Source organism: Staurois parvus, unplaced genomic scaffold, assembly GCF_062004578.1.
Source record: "Staurois parvus isolate SC_StPar_1 unplaced genomic scaffold, SC_StPar_1.0 ptg000886l, whole genome shotgun sequence".
NCBI lineage: Eukaryota > Metazoa > Chordata > Amphibia > Anura > Ranidae > Staurois > Staurois parvus.
Window position 1 is genome coordinate 2731976 of NW_028318682.1, and position 21760 is coordinate 2753735.

The 21760-nt window shown below is 42.7% G+C and overlaps 1 protein-coding gene across 4 annotated transcripts in view; it reads right to left on the reverse strand.

Annotated features, from left to right (window-relative positions):
- ATAD2B (ATPase family AAA domain containing 2B) overlaps positions 1 to 21760 on the reverse strand; it is a 193373-nt gene that overhangs the window by 135601 nt on the left and 36012 nt on the right. For 2 of the 4 annotated variants that reach the window (XM_089656091.1, XM_089656090.1), the window contains exons 3-10: positions 19166 to 19215; positions 17739 to 17892; positions 14581 to 14683; positions 12024 to 12113; positions 10510 to 10639; positions 9649 to 9777; positions 9054 to 9129; positions 149 to 250 (exon numbers count right to left, since the gene is read on the reverse strand). In XM_089656091.1, coding sequence (XP_089512217.1) covers positions 149 to 250; positions 9054 to 9129; positions 9649 to 9777; positions 10510 to 10639; positions 12024 to 12113; positions 14581 to 14683; positions 17739 to 17892; positions 19166 to 19215 — 834 coding nt within the window. The remainder of the gene's footprint in view (positions 1 to 148; positions 251 to 9053; positions 9130 to 9648; positions 9778 to 10509; positions 10640 to 12023; positions 12114 to 14580; positions 14684 to 17738; positions 17893 to 19165; positions 19216 to 21760) is intronic. The other 2 variants (XM_089656093.1, XM_089656092.1) reach the window with 1 other exon arrangement.

The following is a 21760-nucleotide window of genomic DNA, read 5'->3' on the forward strand; positions in this document are numbered from 1 at the left end:
ACTATTCTATTCTGATGGGAAAAGCTCTGAGGGCTACCACAGGTAGGAGTGGGTAATGCTAGGAATAAGAAAAGCTATTGTTCCAAAACAATGGAACATTCAGACACCTATTCACACACATTGGTTGTTACATTTATAGGGCAAATACCTGTTTCTGGCTTTGGCCATGCTCTTAGACTTTCTCCTCTCAAACCGCTCTTCATCCGATGAGGAAGTGGTATCGCTGCTGTGAATTGCATGCTTCTTTCTTCTGCAGAGAAAAAAAAAGACCTTTTAACATGTACATTGGAATAAAGTAAATAGACACAAATAAATAAAATAAACTTAATGCTGCATTGCTAATGTAAAATATAAAAATCAAATCATTAAACAATTAAATATGAAAACGTTGAATATACATAAAACATGCATAAATCTTAAAAAATAGAATGTCCATAGAAACAAGTCCATGTGAATATGAATTGGAATGGTGAATCGTGGATATAGTTTTACATCAAGTTCCATCACAACTCCATAGGATTTCTCACGTACTCATAAAACCAACACCATCTCTTAAAGTGCTGCAAAACATGCAGATTGTGCCACCTCAGTGCTCACAGAACTCTCACCTGAAGACAACTGGAATGCACTTAAGATAATTGGGGTCCCTCCACTCTCCTGGTCATCCACCGTTTTAGAACTACTGGGTGCCCTCTTTCCTTTCCCTTTGGAAAGAATGGGTCGCTCTCAGGAGCTCAGTGAATTCAAGTGTGTACCATGATAGATTGCCACCTGTGCAGTAAGTCCATCCGTGAAATTTTAATCCGTGGAGTTAACTTTCAGGGGTTGGGCTTGGCCCCTTAGGTCCAGTGAAGGGAACTCTTAAGGCGTCAGCATACCAAGACATTTTGGATAATTTAATGCTCCCATCTTTGTGGGGACAGTTTGGGGTGGTCCCTCCCTGTTCCAATATGACTGTACACCAGTACACAAAGCAAGGTCCATAAAGACATGCATGAGTTAGTTTGGGGTGGAGGAACTTGACTGGCCTGCACACTGTCCTGACCTCAACCTGACAGAACACCTTTGGGATGAATTAGAGTGGAGACTGTGAGCCAGGCCTTTTCGTCAGACATCAGTGTTAGACCTGACAAATGCGCTTCTGGAAGGATGGTCAAACATTCCCATAGACACCCTCCTAAACCAACTCAATATTGAACCCTACAGACTAAGACTGGCATGCCATTAAAGATCATGTATGTGTAAAGGCAGGAGTCCCAAAAATTTTGGCAATATAGTGTACCTGGTTTAAATCTGAGCAGGTTAAAAATGCACCAAAAGACAAAAGAAAAAAGAAAAAAGAAAAAAAAAAACCTGACTCGATTGTGAGGATGGGGGAGTCCTCCCCACTGAGCTATTGCATTCTGAAAGCAGGGAGGACTCCCCGCTGTCACAATACACTGATCAGCATTGCAGGCCATAGCCTTTGGCAGAATTTTCCAACCTTTTTTCAGTCAAGGCACCCTTTAGAATTGTACACAATCTCGGGGCACACCAGTTTGAAAACTCATTTGCACTTGGAGACACACTTTCTGCCTGTTCTCATTTGTCACAGTTTTCCTATCCTAGCTTGCATTTGTAAAATTCCGCTGCAGCAAAATGCATGGTACTGTGGTACTATGAGTTTTAGCAGGTGTGAATGGCAGCACATTTGCTAGACGCATGGAGGTGCCATTAGGAATTAGCATTTTTGTGGGAAAATGGGCGAGACCAAAAATGTAGTTTGTGAGGCCATCATCTGTAGGTTGTATGCAGAGTTCCGTCATTTGTAATGGAGATCAGTAGATTGTAAGGCAGATAAACCTGCCTTTTAAACTACTCAACTGTGCATTACCAACTACTGAACTGTGCTTTATCAACTACATAACTGTGCCTTAAGCTGGCCATAGATGGCTCAAAGTTCAGCCGTTTGAGCAGGGCAGGCTGATTGTACCCAAATTAATTGTATGAATTGGGTACAACCAGTCTGTTGGATTTTTCATGTGATTGCCAGGGACTATAGCCACTAGCAGTAACCACGGTGTTCTACAGGGAGGGACAGCTACCCCCTTTGCCCCCCTTCCCCTGCGCATCCTGATGGGAGAACACAATGGCTCCATGGGAGGGATTCCCCATCAGCACTGAAAACCTATGGTTGCAGGAAAGAAAAATCCCATTATCTACAGTCAGCTTTAGATGTGTCCATAGATGGATCGACATTTGGCTGGTTAAGCAGGGACCAGATAAATTTTGTCCATATGTGGGCAGGCTGGTTGTACACAAGTTGATATCTTGATTGACTTATGTACAACCAGCCTGTTGGAAAAATTTTGCATCATCAGTGCTGCCAGCTACAGCTGATGGTGCTCATGTGCAAGTTCAGCTGGCAGGGGAAGTCTCCCCGCTGTCAGAATACAATAGCTCCACAGGAGGGTATTCCCCAATCCACTTTGAATGTATTAATGGGGGAATTGATTCATTTTCTTTTGTTCAACCAGTGTGTTGGATGAAGGAAAATAAATCATGTATGACCCAGCCTTAGTAAACCTCTGAATTGTGCCCTAACTACTGAAGTCTGCATTATTTATGTTTATATGTAAAGCGGAAAAATCCAATGGGATCACCAACAGAAGAAGGCAGTGTGAAGCAGCATTCACATGTATCCATATACAGTTAACCAGATTGTATTCAATTAACCAGTTCCTGATCGCACTATAGCCAAAAGACAGCTACAGACAGCTAAAAGCCAGAACTGTGCCCCCCTGTAAATTGGAAACAGTACTGCTGGCTTGTATATAGAAGAGAAGAGGGGCAGAAAGGGTGTAATAGCTAGCAAACTACTCTGAACTCTGACCCAGCCACTGGTATGGCAGCAAGCCCCCCGCCCGCGGAGCAGAGATTCACTTCCCTGGGATTTTACATGCAGGTCTTCAAGCATGGAGCTCGGAGCTCGGAGCTCTGTATCTCTCCACTTGTCACTGTGGCGATTGAACCGGAAGTAGAGTTCTATACTCTTGCCCCGGCACCCCTGGGGACTCTTCACAGCACAGCAGGGTGCAGCGGTACCCCGGCTGGCAGAGAAAGGCTGGCCTATGGCACCAATCAAGCAGGGAAAATCCAACTAGGCAGTCGTACAGAATCCCATCAGTAGAAAAACTTCTGTAAAACCACAGTGCCCATACACAACTTGAAATCCAAATTTCCATACACTTATGGCCAGCTTAACACAGTGTCTACACAGAGTGTAAGTGTTGTCTATGCATTTGAGTTTTCTCAACATAATCAGTATGGCTTTCAATATTTTCCTCTTAATGTTAAAATACAAAATAGTAACTTGACTACTACAGGCCATTCATTCTGACCACATCCTAGACCTAAACTGACTGCAGCACCTAAAGACATCAGCACCATGCAAATGAACAGTGCAAAGCAGTACACCACATCTGAGTTTTAGAGCTCAAAGGCATAACCACGCTGTGTATAACCAGCAAAAAGATGAAGAGGACCTGCCCTATAATTTATCAACCCAATATATGTGCCTGCAGCAAGTTACACATTTGAAAACTAGTGTTCTGCTTCGAATATAGACCCTGTGATCCTTTTTTCCCAAGATGCGAGTCTTAAATTATTATTGGGGAACCATGGAAGAGATCAGAGCAGACAATCTACTGCATACTCTTTAGTAATCTTGCTTACAGAGAAGTAAATAAAGCAATAATCTCAGAGTTCTTGAAAATGTATTAATGCCTGAGGCGCTTTCTGCACTTTAATAATCCATCATTTGGGCTACAAAAATATATTACGAATGGGAGCAAACTGAGGAAATTGCATGCTTTAGAAGAGCGGAATTAAGCCGTCTAGACAAATCTTTTCAATACTAGAGGCTTCTGGGAGAACCATACTGAGAAATTAAGAAAATAGTCAGGGTTTTGTTCTGTTCTGCAGCAAATCTGCATTACAATTGATGCCAGAGTAATAAAAAAAAAATGTAAGGCACCCAGTAAAAAAGGCTTCTGGACCAAACAAGAGCTCAGAAGTATGCAAACGGGGAAAAAAAAAACGTTTTAGAAATCAAGAACTTTATTTTTTTTAAAGTGGAACTAAACACCAAGAAATGTATCCCCTCCAGCTTCCAGTGATGTAGCAGTTACATCCGTCATCTCCTTCCGGTGTTGGGTTTTCAGCCTCTTGATTGGCCAGTGGTGGAATGGGGTCATCCCATGCATGCACACGAGAGTTAATGATTCTGGCACAGCTGGAGTGTGGCGGAAATCCACAGTTCAGTGTCCATTCAATAGAAGACTGCAAGCAGGCATGCGATTGTAATTGCAGAAAGGACACTGCATGTCTCTACTGCAATAAAGAGCTGCCTTCAGTGTTTTAATAGTTTAGTTCCACTTTAAATGGGCTTGTTAAAGTGAACATGTCTCTAACCTTGGTGGTTCTGACTAATGCATTCATGAAAAACTGCATGTTAAAAAAAAAAAAAAAAAAATATGTTTCACTGGCTCCTGAAAAGCTTACTGCACCCGTTTGTTTACAGTATTAAGATGTTAGGCTCCTAAAGGAAATAAGGGCATTGTCAGACTAGTTGCTGGTGACAACTTGGCCACAACACATGACAAAGCAGGGCAGCAAAATAATCTGCTTGCATGTGTCACATCAACTGAGGGTGACACCTTGCTGGATGAGCAAGGTGTCACCCTCTTCCCATTCCCACCAGCTAGGGAGTGAAATGCAAATAGGCGAGTGTTTCAACTGTACATTTGTGACATAAAGGGGCTGTAACTTCAGTGCCCTTGAAAATCCATTTTTCAAAAATGTATTCAGCTACAAAGTTCAGCAGGAGCTTATTTGAAAGCCCTTTTTAAGGCTAGTTGTTAAGTAAATGCTGTACTATCTAAAGCCTGGGCTCAGACACATTTCAACATTTACAGCTTTTTTCACACAACATTGTCAGCATTGGCTTAGTACTGTTCTACAATGGACCCAACCACACGCTGTAGCTCCACTGCTGAAGTGCAGGCTCCAGGATTCTCACACTGACCCTGTAAGTCAACTACCAAGAACACAAGTGCAGCCACTTATATCTGAATTACCATACTGTATATTTATTCTAGGCTTATCATTCTCTAGTCTGTAAAGCTGAGATAAGAGGACATCACTGGAGCAAGCTTTATAAACCAACCAGATTAGCAATGGCCACATTTACAATAACCATCACAAGTTCTTTTAGTTGAGTGAAGTCTGAGCCCAGCTCTGAGATCATAATAAATGGTTAAAGCAGTTGTTGCCATATACAGTAAAACCTCGGTTTAAGAAAGCCTCGTTAAAGTAATTTTCGGTTTACAAATGAAAATCCACTGAAAATAATGCATCGGTTTACAAACTTTGTATGAATTTTTTTCGCAATACGAAGTGTATGTCAGTGCTGATTTTTAAATGTAATTGCTGGCTCTTTTTTTTTTCTTCACTATAGCTCACAGAATTAGCTGTCACTTTGTTGTTTCTTTTAAGAAACAAAAAAGAAACATTGTTTGCCCCCCCCCCCCCCCCCCCCTGACCTGCCAGTCTGCATGCTCTGAAAAGGGTGTGGTACGGATTTTGGGGAGGACCCCCACGCCATTTTGTTTTAAATTTTGGCATGGGAGGTCCCCTCAAAATTCATACCAGACACGAAGGGCTTGGTATGGATGGGAAGGGGGACCCCAAGCAGTTTTTTAAATAATTTTTTTAATTGCCGGCAATTCTTTTACATTCAGCTGTCAGTGGGGAACCCTGCTGACAGCTGAAATATTAACACATGGTTGTCACTACTAAAATGCTGCATGACTTGATAAAATGACTCATGCGGTATTTATTAGTGTTTACTTTTTTCTGATCTCCGGAACAGATAAATTGGTTTTCAATGCATTCCTATGCGAAACGGCGTTTTGGTTTAAGAATTTTTCGCTATAAGAAAAGTCCTGCAGAACGAATTAAATTCTTAAACCGAGGTATTACTGTATATTTGCAGCAATAAACAGGGCCAGTCTGTCTCTGTTGATATCAGAGCTTGGTCTGGACATTCCATGTCCCTCAGCTTTCCTGTAAAGTAGGCCTTGAAATTTCCACTCGCCAATGGTGAGTGGAAATTACGGTGGGGGCGAGTGTGTCCCCCAGGGCCGTCTTGCTGAGCAGGCTCGGAGCTCAGGCCTGATCTGTCATTGGCACTGGGAGCCATCAGACTGCTCAATAGCTGCGCGCAGTGAAAGCAAAGGAAGGAATGTGTGCTGTGCTCTCTGCCTCCCCCTAGAGTGCAGTACCTGGCTCTGTGAGTGAACAACGAAGTACTGCAAATTTTTATAGGGCTGTGTCTGTGCGTGGGTACGTACACGTGCCTGTGCGTGGGTACGTACACGTGCCTGTGCGTGGGTACGTACACGTGCCTGTGCGTGGGTACGTACACGTGCCTGTGCCTGGGTACGTACACGTGCCTGTGCGTGGGTACGTACACGTGCCTGTGCGTGGGTACGTACACGTGCCTGTGCGTGGGTACGTACACGTGCCTGTGCGTGGGTACGTACACGTGCCTGTGCGCATACATGTGTCTGTATGTGGGTGTGTGTACGTGTGTACATGTTTCTGTGTATGCACATGTCTGTGTATGTGTACATGTGTTTCTGTGCATGTGTGTACATGTTTCTGTGTGTGTGTGTGTGTGTGTGTGTGTATGTACATGTCTGTGTGTGTGTACAGGTGTGTCTGTGTGTGTTTATTGGTGGCGAGTAAATCTTAAGGCCTGGCTAGTAGCTCAGGACTTGAAATTTTAAGCCCTGCTGTAAAGGACTGTATACACCTGGGACAGTTAAGCTCTTTGTTGAAGATCCCTCTTTTAGGGCTTGTCAACACGTGTGTTAATTATGAAGAATGAAGCAATGCTTTTTAATGCAACTATAGCATTTATGATGTGTTTTCATTGTGTATATGAAGTGTTAGAAAACCTTCAAGAATGCTTGAAAAACGCCCATGAAAGTGCTTAAAAAAGAAGTGATGTAGAGATAATGATCTACATTGAGGCTTGACTAGGTTGTGGTGTGATAGCAGTCATTTCTGTGAATTCTCTGCAAGATGGATTCATACTTTGATCTGTTTGACACTTGGCTTGGTTCAGCTAAACTGAAACTTTGTCACTGGCAATAAATGTCTTTGCTCCTACCTGGCAATATTAGTATTGATGGCTAGCTGGATGCCATGCCTGCACACAAAAGCAAATAGTGTTAATACATGGCTATTCTGCTAACTGCTATTTACTAACTGCTAAAACTAATGGCCACTACTCCATACTCTTACTACTTGACCACTCTTGGCCTCCATGACTCTGCTCTCTCCTGGTTCTCCTCCTACCTATCGCAGCGCTCCTTCAGTGTTACCGATAACGCTGCCTCCTTCTCTTCACTCCCTCTCTCTGTAGGGGTCCCTCAAGGTTCTGTCCTTGGACCTCTTCTCCATCTACACCTCCTCCCTTAGTCACTTGATAAACTCCCATGGATTTAAGTACCATCTCTATGTTGACACACAAATCTATCTTTCTACTCCTCACCTCACCCCTTCAGTCTCCTCTCACATTACTAACCTACTAAGTGACATCAGCATGGATGTCACTCCACTTCCTCAAACTCAATCTTTCCAAAACTGAGCTCATACTATTCCCTCCAGCCCGTGCCCCCTCCCCTGACTTCTCCATCAAGATCAATAATACAACCATCAGTCCCTCCCCTCAGGCCAGGGTAGTAGGTGTAATCCTAGACTCCCATCTGTCCTTTCAGCCCCAAATCCTATCACTGTCCAAATCTTGTAGACTTCACCTCCGCAACATCTCCAAGGTACGCCCGTTCCTAACCTCGGAAACCACTAAGCAACTTATTCACTCCCTGGTTATCTCTCGCCTTGACTATTGTAACTCCCTCATTAGCCTACCTCATCACAGGCTATCCCCTCTTCAGTTTATCATGAATGCTGCTGTCAGACTTATCCACCTTACTAACCGTTCCATATCTGCCATCCCTCTTTGCCAATCCCTTCACTGGCTTCCCATTGCCCAACGGATAAAATTCAAAACATTAATAACATATAAAGCCATTTATAACTCTGTCCCAAATTACATCTCCAATTTTGTCTCCAAATATCATCCAAACTGTCCCCTCCACTCCTCCCACGACCTCCTGCTCTCTAGCTCCCTTGTCTCCTCCTTCCATGCTCATATCCAGGACTTCTCCAGAGCCTCCCCCATCCTCTGGAATGCTCTACCCCAATCTATCAGACTATCGCCTACTCTGCTCACTTTTAGGCAATCTCTGAAAACCTCTCTTTTCAGGGAAGCCTATCCTGCCCTCAGCTAATAACAGAATCTTCTATTCCTCCTGCCAGTCCATCCCCCACAGTTATTACCTTTTGTACCACTAGCTCCTCCCTCCTAGATTGTAAGCTCCAAGGAGCAGGGCCCTCCTATCCCTCTTGTATTGAACTGTATTGTTGCTGTATTGTCTCCCTTTATATTGTAAAGTGCTGAGCAAACTGTTGGCACTATATAAATCCTGTATAATATCAATAATAATATTCTGTACAAACAGGAAGTGACTGGAGCTGCTCAGCCCTAGTTCTCTAACATTTTCCAATGCATTCTGGGATACAGAAAACTCAAATTCCTCTCCCCCAATGCCCAGTTAACACTTTATAAATGCTTCATTACCACACCAAAAATGCTATACGCGTTGTTTAGGTGCAGTTATCAAGCACTGCCATTGAAATAAGTGGAAGTGTCTGACAAGCATCAATGCCTCATGAAAGCGACATGCTGCTGAATTTTTAACATAATACAACCGCTCCTGTGTGACTAGCACTGTGTTTCCATTGTAATATGTATGACAGATATGGAAGGGAGGTTAAGAGGCTTTTAAAATGCACAATAACTTCTGCATTAACACAGGTTATTGAAGCACAAATAAACAGGCCCTTAGGCTTTTTACTTTTCCCACTGCAAGATGTAAACATACCGAATATGGCTTCTTCTTGCAGGAGATCTGTGTGTATCAAACAAAGTGCTTTGTCGCTTTTTTTGATGTGCTGGCTCTAAACAAAACCAAAACATGTTAACAGATTAGAAAAAATAAAATACATGCCATTTCATGTTTACAAAATCACATCACTACAGTTTATTTTCTATAATGCTATATTCGATTACTTGCTTTATTGGCATATGTGTTTATTAATTTAATTTGCAGCTACATTAACTGTAACACAACATTTAACAGATGGTTAGGTTGGCATCTATACAATTTGTTTTCCTCCAAAACAATCTTTTCTGGGCTGGAGAAAAACAAAAAAAAAAAAAAAACACCTATTTAGATGCCATCAAGAGTAAATTAAAAAAAATGCTAATGAAGGAAACCATGGGTATCAGATGACAGAATCTACTGTAAATATACAGGTGCTTGAAGTGCAGTAATAACTCATCCATTATGAACCCTAAATTGTACAGCCATTCCACAGAATTCTATCAAATTCACAATTACACATATAAAGTTCATCAATTGTATGTGCTTTTCATGTATCCTCAAGATTTCTTAAAACACTAGATGCATTACCTACCAATAGGAGGTGCCTGATACCTTTCCACCGTTTTCCTCTGCCTGAGGTTATATGGTCGATCATTCTCCTCTCCTTCCTCCCCCTCCACCTCCGCTTCTTCATCACAGTCTTCACCTTCTTCCTGGGATTCTGCAATATCAACGAATAGTAAACCGAAATGAGAACACACGCCCCAAGAGAAATTAGGTCTACTTTGGATGGTGGGGGAACTATATATGATCACCACAAAATGTAAATTCCTATCTTTGGTCCTAGGCAGAAAAACCTCCCTTTCCACCAGCCAGTGTGCTACACTCTCGACACTTTCCTAGGAGGCAACTCGATCCATAATGCTGCCATCAAGAAGGAAAACTGGATCTTAACAGGGAGTAACTGTGAAAACACAGTGCCAAAATGAAAGTATATGAAAAGTCTAAACTTTTATTTCTTTTTGGCTTTGGATACAATGGAAAGGGATTGCAAGGAACACCTGTCTAGTTTTTATTGCGGTCATTTCCTTCTGTTACCATCAGTATCTGTTCTGTTTATGGTCATCAATAAAAGTGAAAGAAAATCCCAAACGTTGGGCTGTCACCAGACAAGAAATAGAAGAAGTCTTTCAATGGGGACACTACTGCTGATGACAACTACGTATTTCCCAGACTGCAGACAGATTTGCTCTTACCGTTTTGGCTAAAGGGACAAGAAGAGAAGGGAAATCTCCCCAACAAGACTCAGGTGGAAAAATAACAGAGAGGTTATACCCTTCCCTTACACAATCCAAAATAAAAAGTTTGTTCTACTTTAGGAAAAAATGCTAATGAAGGGCTTGTCCACAAGACTTTCCAAGGAGCAATAAAACCAACCTCATAATAAACTCACCCTCAGAAACCTCCTCCTCCTCCTCCTCTTCTCCTTCAGAGGATTCCTCATGCCGAGTTTTGATTGGATAACTGCTTCTACGCAGACTTTTCCTCCTCCTCTTAACACGGGAATACATGTCCATGTTCTCCTGCAGAAAAAACATTAATCAATTAATCTGGATGGCATCTATTAAGTGTCTGACTCACCCATAAGTAAGCCTGAATACAGAATGTTACTATTGTGTTTTGTTTTTTTCAAACAAAATACAGAAGGGAAGAACCCAATTCCCTGCTATGACATTTTCCTTTCAGACATCTCTGAAAAGTAAAGTCAGTGTGGATTTAAAAAAATTTCAATTCATAAGTTACTGCTGTCTGAAATGAATATCTGATAAGTGTTCATTTTACTGGCATTTAAGCAGCTCTTCACACATCCAGGTATCACCACTTCTTCTGCAAATGATAAAACAGAAATATGCGCAGCATTCACATTTCACATACTGGGAACCCGTATTTGAATGGACTGCTCTATGCGCGTTTGTCATAGCAAAGAAGATCGGAGACCCAATTTTGGCCCTGAGACGGGCACGTTTTTACACGTGCATTTTGCTGCCATTCTTACGTGTTTTGTCCTGTGACAAAATTGCACCGCATTAAGGATGAATGGCACCCAAACGCATGTCTTGCCACAATTTGGAATCATGGGCAGAAACACACAAATGCCGTCCATACTTGTTAAGTGTGAACGGGCCTAAAAGTGAACATATTGAATTAACCCCATCTTCACAGGAGCCACACTTACTGGCGTCTGTGCACTTCCCCATGGTCAGGGCAGATGATAGGAATCTAAAACAGCATGGGGCTAAAAAAAAAAAAAAAAAAAAAAAAAAAAAAAAAAAAAAAAAACCTAAATCTGTATTTGATTAAAAATTGTTCCAGAAATACAAAGTGGTTCTTCTAAAAGCCATTTTAGCCACTTGCCTACCGGGCACTTATACCCCCTTCCTGCCCAGGCCAATTTTCAGCTTTCAGCGCTGTCGCACTTTAAATGACAATTGCGCGGTCATGCAACACTGTACCCATGACATTTTTATCCTTTTTTTCACACAAAACAGAGCTTTCTTTTGGTGGTATTTAATTGCCACTGGGTGTTTTAATTTTTGAGCTATAAACAAAAAAAAAAAAGTTTTTCTTTGTTCCTATTATAAAATTTTGCAAACAGGTAATTTTTCTCCTTTACTGATGTGCATTGATAAGGCTACACTGATGGGCAGCACCGATTGGCAGTACAGACTGCCGGCACTGCTTGGGCAGCACTGATGACCGGCACTGATGCTGCACTTTTACAATTTTACTAGTTATTTTAGAAAGTATATGGTTTCCTTTATAGTGTACCAGCTGCTTCCATCATTAACCTCCCTGGTGGTATTCCTGAGTGTAACTCGGGGTAAAGTTTCAGCACCACAAGCGGTAACCCCGAGGTACACTCGGGAATATCTTGCAGTGTTGTTCTGGGATCCCTTGATCACTTACCTTGTCCTTCGCTCCCGCGATGTCCCCCCTGCAGCGTCCTCTGACATCTCCTCCGGCCGATTCCGGCATCCGTCTTCCGGGTTCCGTTCTCTGCGACGTCAGGACGTAACCGGTGGGAAATTTAAAAATTTTAAAAAGTGACATTCACTAATACACTAAATAAATTACATAGTAAAACATTACTGTATCAAACCATTTCACATACATTTTATCCCTAGTGCTTTGTCCTGTGCCCTGCCTGCATTTTTTCTGTTCTTTCTGCCTGGAAACTGAGAAACGTCCATGGCTTCCAAAAAGCGTCCCTTTAGGTCAAAATAGGTTTTAGACCAGCTAGAGAACAGCGATAGTAAATTAGAACCACTTGCAGAATTGAGTGATAATGATTCGTGGGGGAAATTTGTCATCAGACACTGAAAACAATTTTGCGACTAAGATCAGTGATGTGCGAACTTGGCGCTATATTTCAAATTTCAGTGTTTTTGGTTTGATTATATTATTGAATTAAATTTATTCTTATATTATTTATTAAATTATAATTTATGATTTCGTGTTTCAAATTTTAACATACCCGGGATGTTTACTAGACTCTTGTTCGGACAGATTTCAGTGAGTTATTCCTATATTATTACAGGCCTACAATAAAAAAACGACACATTTCCAAGCAAAAAAATGTACTGCTTTGAGCACAAAAATACTGACATAATCATACCGCTATGGAGGTTAAGTGCTCGCTGAGTCCCACTCTATTTATCACTGCCGATCTGTTTTCTGACAATTGTCTGTTATCGGCAGTACTTAAATGCAGCAGATAACCGGCAACTGCGTTTACCCGGTGATCTGATATGTCATTGGACACAGCTGACCACGTGGTAAAAGGCCTTTTACCACTTCACGTGATCAACTGTGTCCGAAGGACACAGCGATCATGGAGATCACCGGGTGCGTACTGCTGGGGGCTCGCGGGAGGGCACGTTCTGGGAGGACGTCATATATGAACTGGACAACAGCGCTGTAGCCGTCATTCAGCTATAGCACGGTTGCCAAGTGGTTAAAATGGCATCCAAACACCAAATGATAAGCTGCAATCCCCATAGAGCATAAAGCTGCTGCAGACTGCCCAGAATATTCACAGTTACTGCCAACTACCGATAGTTAAGGGGACAACAAAGATCTAAATGCAAATATGGTCATCCACTACACTTTCTTGTCCCGTCCATTTGATCCATAAACAGATAATTCTTGGTCATTAAAAAGTAATCTGCAGGTTAGTAAATAAGACTTTAATAAAGCTTGTAGATACCCAGCAAATCTATGAACACCACAAAGAGATGCCGGATGACCAACATATATGTCCATATTTATTAAAAAAAACTGCTTCACTTTTCCATGGGGCAAAAAGATCATGCACACTATGGTTTTGCATAAACTGCTAATTCATGTTGCCTTAACACATTCTCAGATTCTTGAGATGGTCAGACAGATCAAAATTACGCAGGCTGGTGAGCCTGTGGGTTTTTTCGTCCAATCACTGCTGGTGGCTTTAGCCGCTAGCAGTGATTGTTGTATTCTGCCGGTGGGGAAAGCTCCATGCGCTCCCCACCATCAGGACACAATATCTCTGTGGGAGGGATTCCCCCATTAACAATGACTGTGTTGATGGGGAAATCAAGCATAGGTATAGCCTGCCTTGGTTAAAGAAGTAGGGCCAAAGCTATTATGGCCCCTACTTCTCCTGTAGGTTACAGAAGTGCACTTAGTTCTGCACTCCTTATGTCTGATATAACAATGTTTCCTTTCAACAACTCCCATCACCCATATTCAGCTAACAGCAGGCTAAAGCCAGCTGACTTCACTCAACTGGTCCAGACTCTAAAAGGCATCCAGGACTTTAATCTCGGTATCCACCCAGATACCTGACCAGCAGCTGGCTCAGCCTCTCAGCACGCTGTTGAGAGCCTAAGCCAACCGCTGCAGCCCCCTCCACAACCCGATGCTCCAGTGAATGTTGGAGGGGCAGAGCAGGCAGCCAGTGACTGACAATCACCAGCTCTCTGCTGACTGAAGACCGAGAACTGAGCGATCAGTGATCTTTGATTGCTCAGGTTGCTTGGTGCAGGGGACAGATGCAGCATTGGATCAATGCTGCATCTACCTAGGTCGGCATTATTTTCAAAATGAACACTTCTTTGAAAAATGTTGTACTATGCTCACCAAGACATGTATCAAATGGTCAAAAACATTGCCCTCCTAGTGAAGCAGATGACAGCATTAATCTCTTATTATGCTCACTATTCTGCACCCCCTAAGAGAAGGCATATGGATTCCAGCACTCTTCTAATAGAAGACTCAAGAGCAATGAACCCCCCCCCCAGAGAAATTCCAAGTATTTGGCACCACCCCCTATCCCCCCAATAGGAAGCTTACAAATTCCTGGCTCCCCACCTCTGGGAAGCCTATGGATTTGTGAACCATCCCATACTTAGGCCTAAAGATTCATGCACTCTCCACATAAGGCCTAAGTATTGCTAAAAATGATTTAGGCAAATTATCGACTTACAAATTCCGTGTCTGTCCACATACGCAGCCGCTCCACCTCTCTGGATTTACTGCTCCTCCGGATGTTGATGTTGTCCATTTCTTGGAGGACAGCCTCTGCAGTGCTACAAACAAGTAGTAACATTCAGTCTGATGTAGCGCATGAAAATCTATCGGTGGCAAAAAATTACCATACACAACTCTTTAATCTACTAACCGCAAGTTGATTGGTAGAATAATGTAAATAACTCTAAAAGTGTAAGAAAAATAAGAACTTAAAGATTTAAAGTATGTCGCTAGCATATGCATATAATTATGCATTGTATCCTATGTAAGCCCACACAGAGTTTGGAACTGAACTTTAATACTTCCCTTTAAGCAGCTCCAAGGTGTCTCTGGCAGCTGAACCCCTAACCCCCCTGCAGCAGAGGATCACCTGCTCTTTGCCAAATAGCAACAGGCAGAGCCAGCCAATTAGTAACTCTACCTGAGCACAGATTAGTATGCCCTTTGACAGAGGCCCCCATAAAAGAGTCAAATTGCAACCATGTTTGGAGACCAGCAACCAGAAGAAACCTGGAGATGCAGGTAGACACATTTGATGATTTTTATTTTTTTCGAAGACTGTGGTTTTCAGGTCTGTTTTCAAAGTATATCAAAATGTATCCACATTCCAGAATGTGGCAAAGTTGGAAACTGAAGTGTTTTATAAACAGAAGTGTCTATAAAAAACAGAAATAAAGGGTGTACAATTCTGTAGTGAAGGCAGATATTAAATTCCACCAATGGGTATGATGGGTGGTATGTGCAGGGGACGATTGCAGAGAGTATGATTGCTGAGAGGTTAAGCCAGGTACCGCTCCAGACTCTGGGGTGGATCCCGACTTTAAAGTCAGCCTGGACTGGCTGAGTGACGTCATCCGACAAGAGGCTTCAGCTCGCTGTCAGCTGGAAATGAGTCACAGGAGTGCAGAACAAACTGCATTCCTGTGATCCACAGGAAAAGTACAACCAAAAGCGCTTTGGCTGTAGTTCTCCTTTAAAAATATATCAACACTGCTGCTCCGCAGAGTCATACTGTCTATGCATGGCAAATTTCACTTTTTAATGGTCACCAATAAAAACAAAATGGCATTCCCTGAACATCAAACACTACTAAAGGAGTAGAGGTTGTTCAACTTGCAAAGCTAATGTTTGAAAAGAAATTGAAGCTGCATATCCGTTAACCCTTATCGCTGCCACAGCAGTTTTTTATTTTTATTTTTTTTCACACGTTTTAAAAAAAAATCATTTTTGGCCTAAAGATTGCACAAACCCCTCAAAACATTACATATTTTCTGAAAGCAAACGCCCCATAAAACAAAAGCGTGATAGTTCCAATTTTTTATATCATACGATATTACCGCAAAGGTTTAGGAAATGCAAAATTTCAGTAAACAATACACTAAAGCTAATTTTGAGGCACACAAATGCAACCTCATCTTTTATATCCTACCAAAAATTGGGTAATTTATTGCTACAAGTAAATCGATACCAAACAAGTCAAACCTTAAATTTGCATGCGCCCGTGAAATGGCAACAAACTTCAATACCCTATATTTTCCATAGGCAATGCTTTAAAAGCTCTGTATAGGTCATCAGTTTAGCGTTACAGAGGAGGTTTGGTGTTAGAAATATTGCTCTCACCCTGGCATGCGCAGCAATGTGTAATGCCTGGTACACACACTTAGTTATTTTTTTTCGTACAACCCAGCGGGCCAAAAAAAAAAAAAAAATTGGAGGAGCTTGAGAGGAGGTCACTGTGCTAGCTATGAAATGCTAGTGCAGCGACCTCCCCACCCACTGCGCTATTGTATTCTGACATGGGGACTCCTCCCCCTCAGCCAGAACACACCGGTCACTGCTTGCAGTCATTGGCTGAATGCGTGGATAGTGTTTCGATGCTCATCTGACAGAAGCTGGTCATGAGATCGGCTTCTGCCAAACAAGGACCTGTACATACGGCTGAATGTCAGCCGTTATCTACTGCACCAGCTGATTTCGGCCAATATTCAGCCCGTGTGTACGGATATTTACATGTGTATCACAATCGATGTTTTCATGCATCGCCGCCTCCTGACACGTGTGTTTATGTTCTTACGTGCGTATACATAGGGGTTGGGGGACTCAAAAATCTTCGGAGGGGATGTTATGTGCTGGGGTGTAACTTATTTTTTACAATTAAGAAAAAAGAAAAAAAAAAAAAAAAAGTTTACCTAATCTTTTTTTCCCCATCACAAAAAAGGACAAAGTCCCCCATGTGATGATTTTTTTGGTGACAGGTTCTCTTAAATGAGACATCCAGAGTCGAAGTTCATGGATGTCTTTCCTGTGCTCCACTGAAACTAATGCAGTACAGATCACACTGCATTATTATTATTATTATACAGTATTTATAAAGCGCCAATAGTTCGCTCAGCGCTGTACATTACAAAGGGGGACAGAACATGTGACAGAACAATACCAATACAATGCAAAACATGAGGGGATTGAGGGCCCTGCTTTTTCGAGCTTACAATCTAGGAGGGAGGGGATGGTGGCACAGGAGGAGATAGCTGTGGGGGATGGAGTGGTAGGAAGAGTGGAGGAGGTTGGCATTAGATTTTTTTTTCACAGCCTTGATGGCCAGGGACACTGACAGGGAACTGCAATTGAAGTTTTCAATGTCGATTCCAGGTCACCAACAAGGGCAGGAGAGTGGATGCCCTGCGGGGGACCCCAAAAGAGAAGGTAAGGGGCCTCTCCCACTATACCACTGCAGACAGCAGATAATCATGTTTATTATTTTAAGAAAACAAATTATGGCTTTACACCCACTTTAAATACAAATCTATATGCCAGCCAAAATCCTATTTTAAATTTCAGTTGCGCATGATTAGGTATTTAAATAAACCAGCCTAAATATGTAATGCTGTGTAACCTACAGCTAATTCTAGAACAGATGGCCAGTTTGGTATTGTTTTTATGACAACCTGATCACAGAATGCTTGGCTCATGAGTGAATGGTCACAGGAAACCTGGAATAACACAATTTATCAGAACAGTCATAATCCTCTACGCAGCACAAGTGAGCAGAAGTAATTTCAAAGCTAGGGGGCAGTCGCACTTGCTCGTTCACCACCAGAAAGCTGTCACACTTACCTGTTTACAAGCTGATCAAACAGCAGGCTCTGGTTTAACGTTTCAAATCTGGTACTTTTGGACCTGCAGCTCCTCCTGACTGCTCGGTCCCCATTGATGCAAGGGCGGTCCCCATTTCCATCTTTCTCAACACGGCGGGGGTGGCTTTTAAGAGCTAATTTAAAAAAAAAAGAAAAAAAAAATAATAGTAACTTACGGTAAGTATTTGCACTAGCAGCCCAGCATCTCCAGTCCGCTCAATAGGCAGACCATAGACTATGCAATTCTCTTTTCTACAACCAGAAAATTGCTCAATTACCCCATCAACATATTCAGTGCTGATTGGGGAATCCTTCCCGTGGAGCTATTGTGATATTGTGTCCTGCCAGAAGAACACAGAAATTATTGCTAGTAGCTATAGCCACTGGCAATAATCGCTTGAAAAATCTGACCCGCTGGAAGCACCCAAGTCATACAACAAACGAATTGGGTACAATCGGCCTGCACATAGACGTTTGAAATCTCAGCCATTCCCTGCTGAACTGGCTGACATTCAAACCATCTATGGCTGGCTTAACAGCCAGACCCTCAAAAACCCATAGTTGAGGAAAGAACCTTGCATCCTAGCTAATAGATACATCAGAGGACACTCACAGTTGTCTCCAACCATGTGCAGCCCTCTTTAGGCCACAAAGAATCAATGTAAAACTTTATAGGGTCACCCTGCTTAATAGTTTTGGTAGCGCTGGGCACTGGGTCTTCCACAAGCTTGTATGTCCCAGCAGGTGGCACCACATGTGAAATCAGTAACTGCAGCACTCAGAAAAGCCTTTGGAAAAACACAGTGGCAATGGAAAGTTCCAAAACACGGAATTCCAAAGGCTCCTTTACAGTATAACAGAATGAGATGGACTATAGCAGATATCAACAGCAGTCATAAAAGGGCTTAAAAGAGAAGTTCACCTTTTAGGCAAAAATAATAAATGCAATCTTTTTGCATTATTTTTATCTACAGGAGCATGGAAAACATTGCACCAGCAATCAGTAGATCGCTGATGCCATGCAGGTCCCCTGCAGATCTGACAATGTATGAGCAAGCAGATATTCTAACAGGAAGAATCAATGAACCATCACGGCATTCCACAGCACCGTGGTAGTTCATTGAAAACGACAAAACTGACAGCTGCAAAGGTTGTCGGTACTTGCAGTTCATTCATTCACAGAAGTCCGTGAATGAATGATGCAGCCGTGTGGGCAGAGCCCTACAGGGCCACGCTGGTTTCAAATTTGACAGGTAGTACAGGGAGACGTCTGACTATCTGTCAGAGGGAGGGGAGGCAGCAGCTGCAGCTATGGAAACATGTTACATCCTATAAAAAAAAAAAAAAAGTAACATGTTCCCAAGGGTGAACTTCTTTACAATTTGGTTTTTAAAGGATAATACTTACCTAAACTACTGTGGCTATTCTGTAAAGTAGCACCAGACTGAGATAATAACCTGAAATGTAAGAAAACAGAAAATTAATTGACATGGAAACCATAGTGCAAGTGTCACTGGGAAGGATTTCTAAAGACAAGCATTTTACGGTCATTGAAGTGTACAGGCTCGGAGCTATGCACAGCTAACCACTCACCTGTCAAAAGTAGCAGGAATCAGCAGATTTCTGCAGCAACCATTCGTACTGTGGCTAAACTCCTGTGCAAATGTGGCCTAAAGTGCAGGGTGCAGGGAGAGGACCCCCCGACTGCTGTCACAGGGAGAGAGGGATCAGTTGGAGAAGTTGCAAATGCTGGAATGTTACATGTTCAATCCTAAAAACGGGTAGAACAAGTAACATGTTCCAAAGGTGAACTTATCCTTTAAGACAGTTGTTATTATCACAACTCTATGGCAGAATTACCCCCAGTTCTCAAATTAGGAAGCTGGAGGTAATCAAGACCAGCTCTGAGCTGGCATAAAGAGTTGGGAAGGTGTCATGTACAGTACATGACAGCTTCCCGCACAACTGTTGGCCAGGGAATCTCAACTGAATGCAAATGGGGATACAGATGAAGTCATTACCCAAGTTTGGTAATGCACATGTTCAGGATTTGGCTTGTCAAAGTATGTGCAAGCCTGATGGGGAATTGAGAGACCAGCTCCAAACCAGGACCAGTTTACTCTGATTGACAGTGCACAGTAGTGGGTGGATTCAAAATCCACCATTGAACTGATTAGGGACTATGAATCCGCCCACTACAGTGCAGTGTACCAAAAGTAAGGCTAACTTGATGGGGAACTAGTCTCTCGGGTCCCCCATTAGGCTTGCCCCACTCAGCACAAAACTCCTCAGCCATGTGACTGTCAGTGAGATGGATGCAGTGGCTGGGGAGAGTGCAGTGTGCACACTCTGACCTCAGTGCAGACAGGGACAGATTCACTTGCCTGTTTGTGACAGGTACATGAATGGGTTCCAAGCACCAACACTTTTAAGGCTGTGCCAGAATGGAATTTTAAAGAGCGTCTATGACATCCTTTATAAATTCCCTGGACTGTATTATCTTGGACATTCAGTGCTAGGATGCAGAATCTCAATTTTTTTTCCAATTCTTAAAACTGGATGTAAATGCCTACATTGTTTTTGTAAAAAAAGTTAAACAGGTTTATACTTACCTGCTCTGATCCGATCCTCCCCTTCTTGGGTTCCAGCAATCCTGGCTCCTCTACTCCTGCGACTGCCCCTTTTTATGGGGGCATTTGTGTAGGCTCACTCCTCAGCCTCACTGCCTGCACCTATTGACAGACAGCAGGACTTATTCTCACACCCCGCTTCATCAACACTGCCTTTGATTGACAGCAAAGCCTGAAAGACCGGGGAGTGAGGGAACAGAAGAGCTGCAGATGGGCACAGAGCTGGATCAAGTAAGGGCTCGGCTAAGTGTATGGGGGGTGAGGGGGAGATACTTTAATGCAAGGATTGCATTAAAGCGGAGTTCCACTCACACTGTAAAAAAAATAAAAGTCAGCAGCTACAAAGACTGTAGCTCCTGACTTTTAAAAAACAGCCACTTACCTGTCCCACAATCCTACGGTGTCCTCCCCGCGGCCTGTTTCACCAGCTGTCTGATGTTCCAGGCGTCGGCATCTTCAGTGTGGGCACCCAGCTGTGACAGCTTGCGACTTCACAGCCGGGTGCCCACTGCGCATGCACGAGTAGCACTGGGCTTCCTGAATGGCCCTGTAGTCTTCTGGGACCTGTCACTTGTCCCAGAAGACTACGGGGAAGGAGGGTAGGAGGACAACTTCCGCTTCTGAACGCCTAGGTGATCGCAGCAGAAGTGGGAGCGGGTACATGCTCCACTCCACACCAACCACCCGCGCCCCCCCCCCCCCGCTCCCCAAAGGTGCCAATCTTTAATGAGAAGCGGGGGCTCACATCATCAGGGGAAGTTGTATTTTGTCTTTATAACTCTAGTAATTATTAATTGTTGACGCAAGATTAGCATGCAAGAAGAAAAAAAAAAAAAAAAGGATGATCATTTGTCTGATATATTGTTTACCAGGCTTAAAAAGTAAGCTCTGTACCCCAAACATTTCATATTACTGATATGTGCCTGCAGTACCGGGTACTTGTATATAAAAAAAAAAAAAGTATCCAGTTCTTTCTGTATTGCTTCCTTTGTGTAAAACTCCCTGGTTTTTCTGCTAGTCCCTCTGCTTTCCTATTAAAAATTGACCACACTAGGCATGACAGCACAACGTGGTCAGTTCTCTAGCTATGCTTGGAATTCAGCTTACTTGCCTCCAAAGATCAGACTTGTCCTGACACCCGTTCCCTACCCCCCACACAGTCATTCACTGGGACGATCAGTGTTCTGCTGTTTCTCCTCCCCCAGCTCTCTGTGCAGCTGAGAATTGAGGGTATGTGATCACGTATAAAAATGGGGGGGAAAAAAAAAGTATTTATAATGGGGTTTTTTTTTTTTAAACTATACAGAAATGTTTTGTCTTTCATTTCTATTTTAAACTGAATGGATTGTTTTACAAGTTGAGGATTTACTAT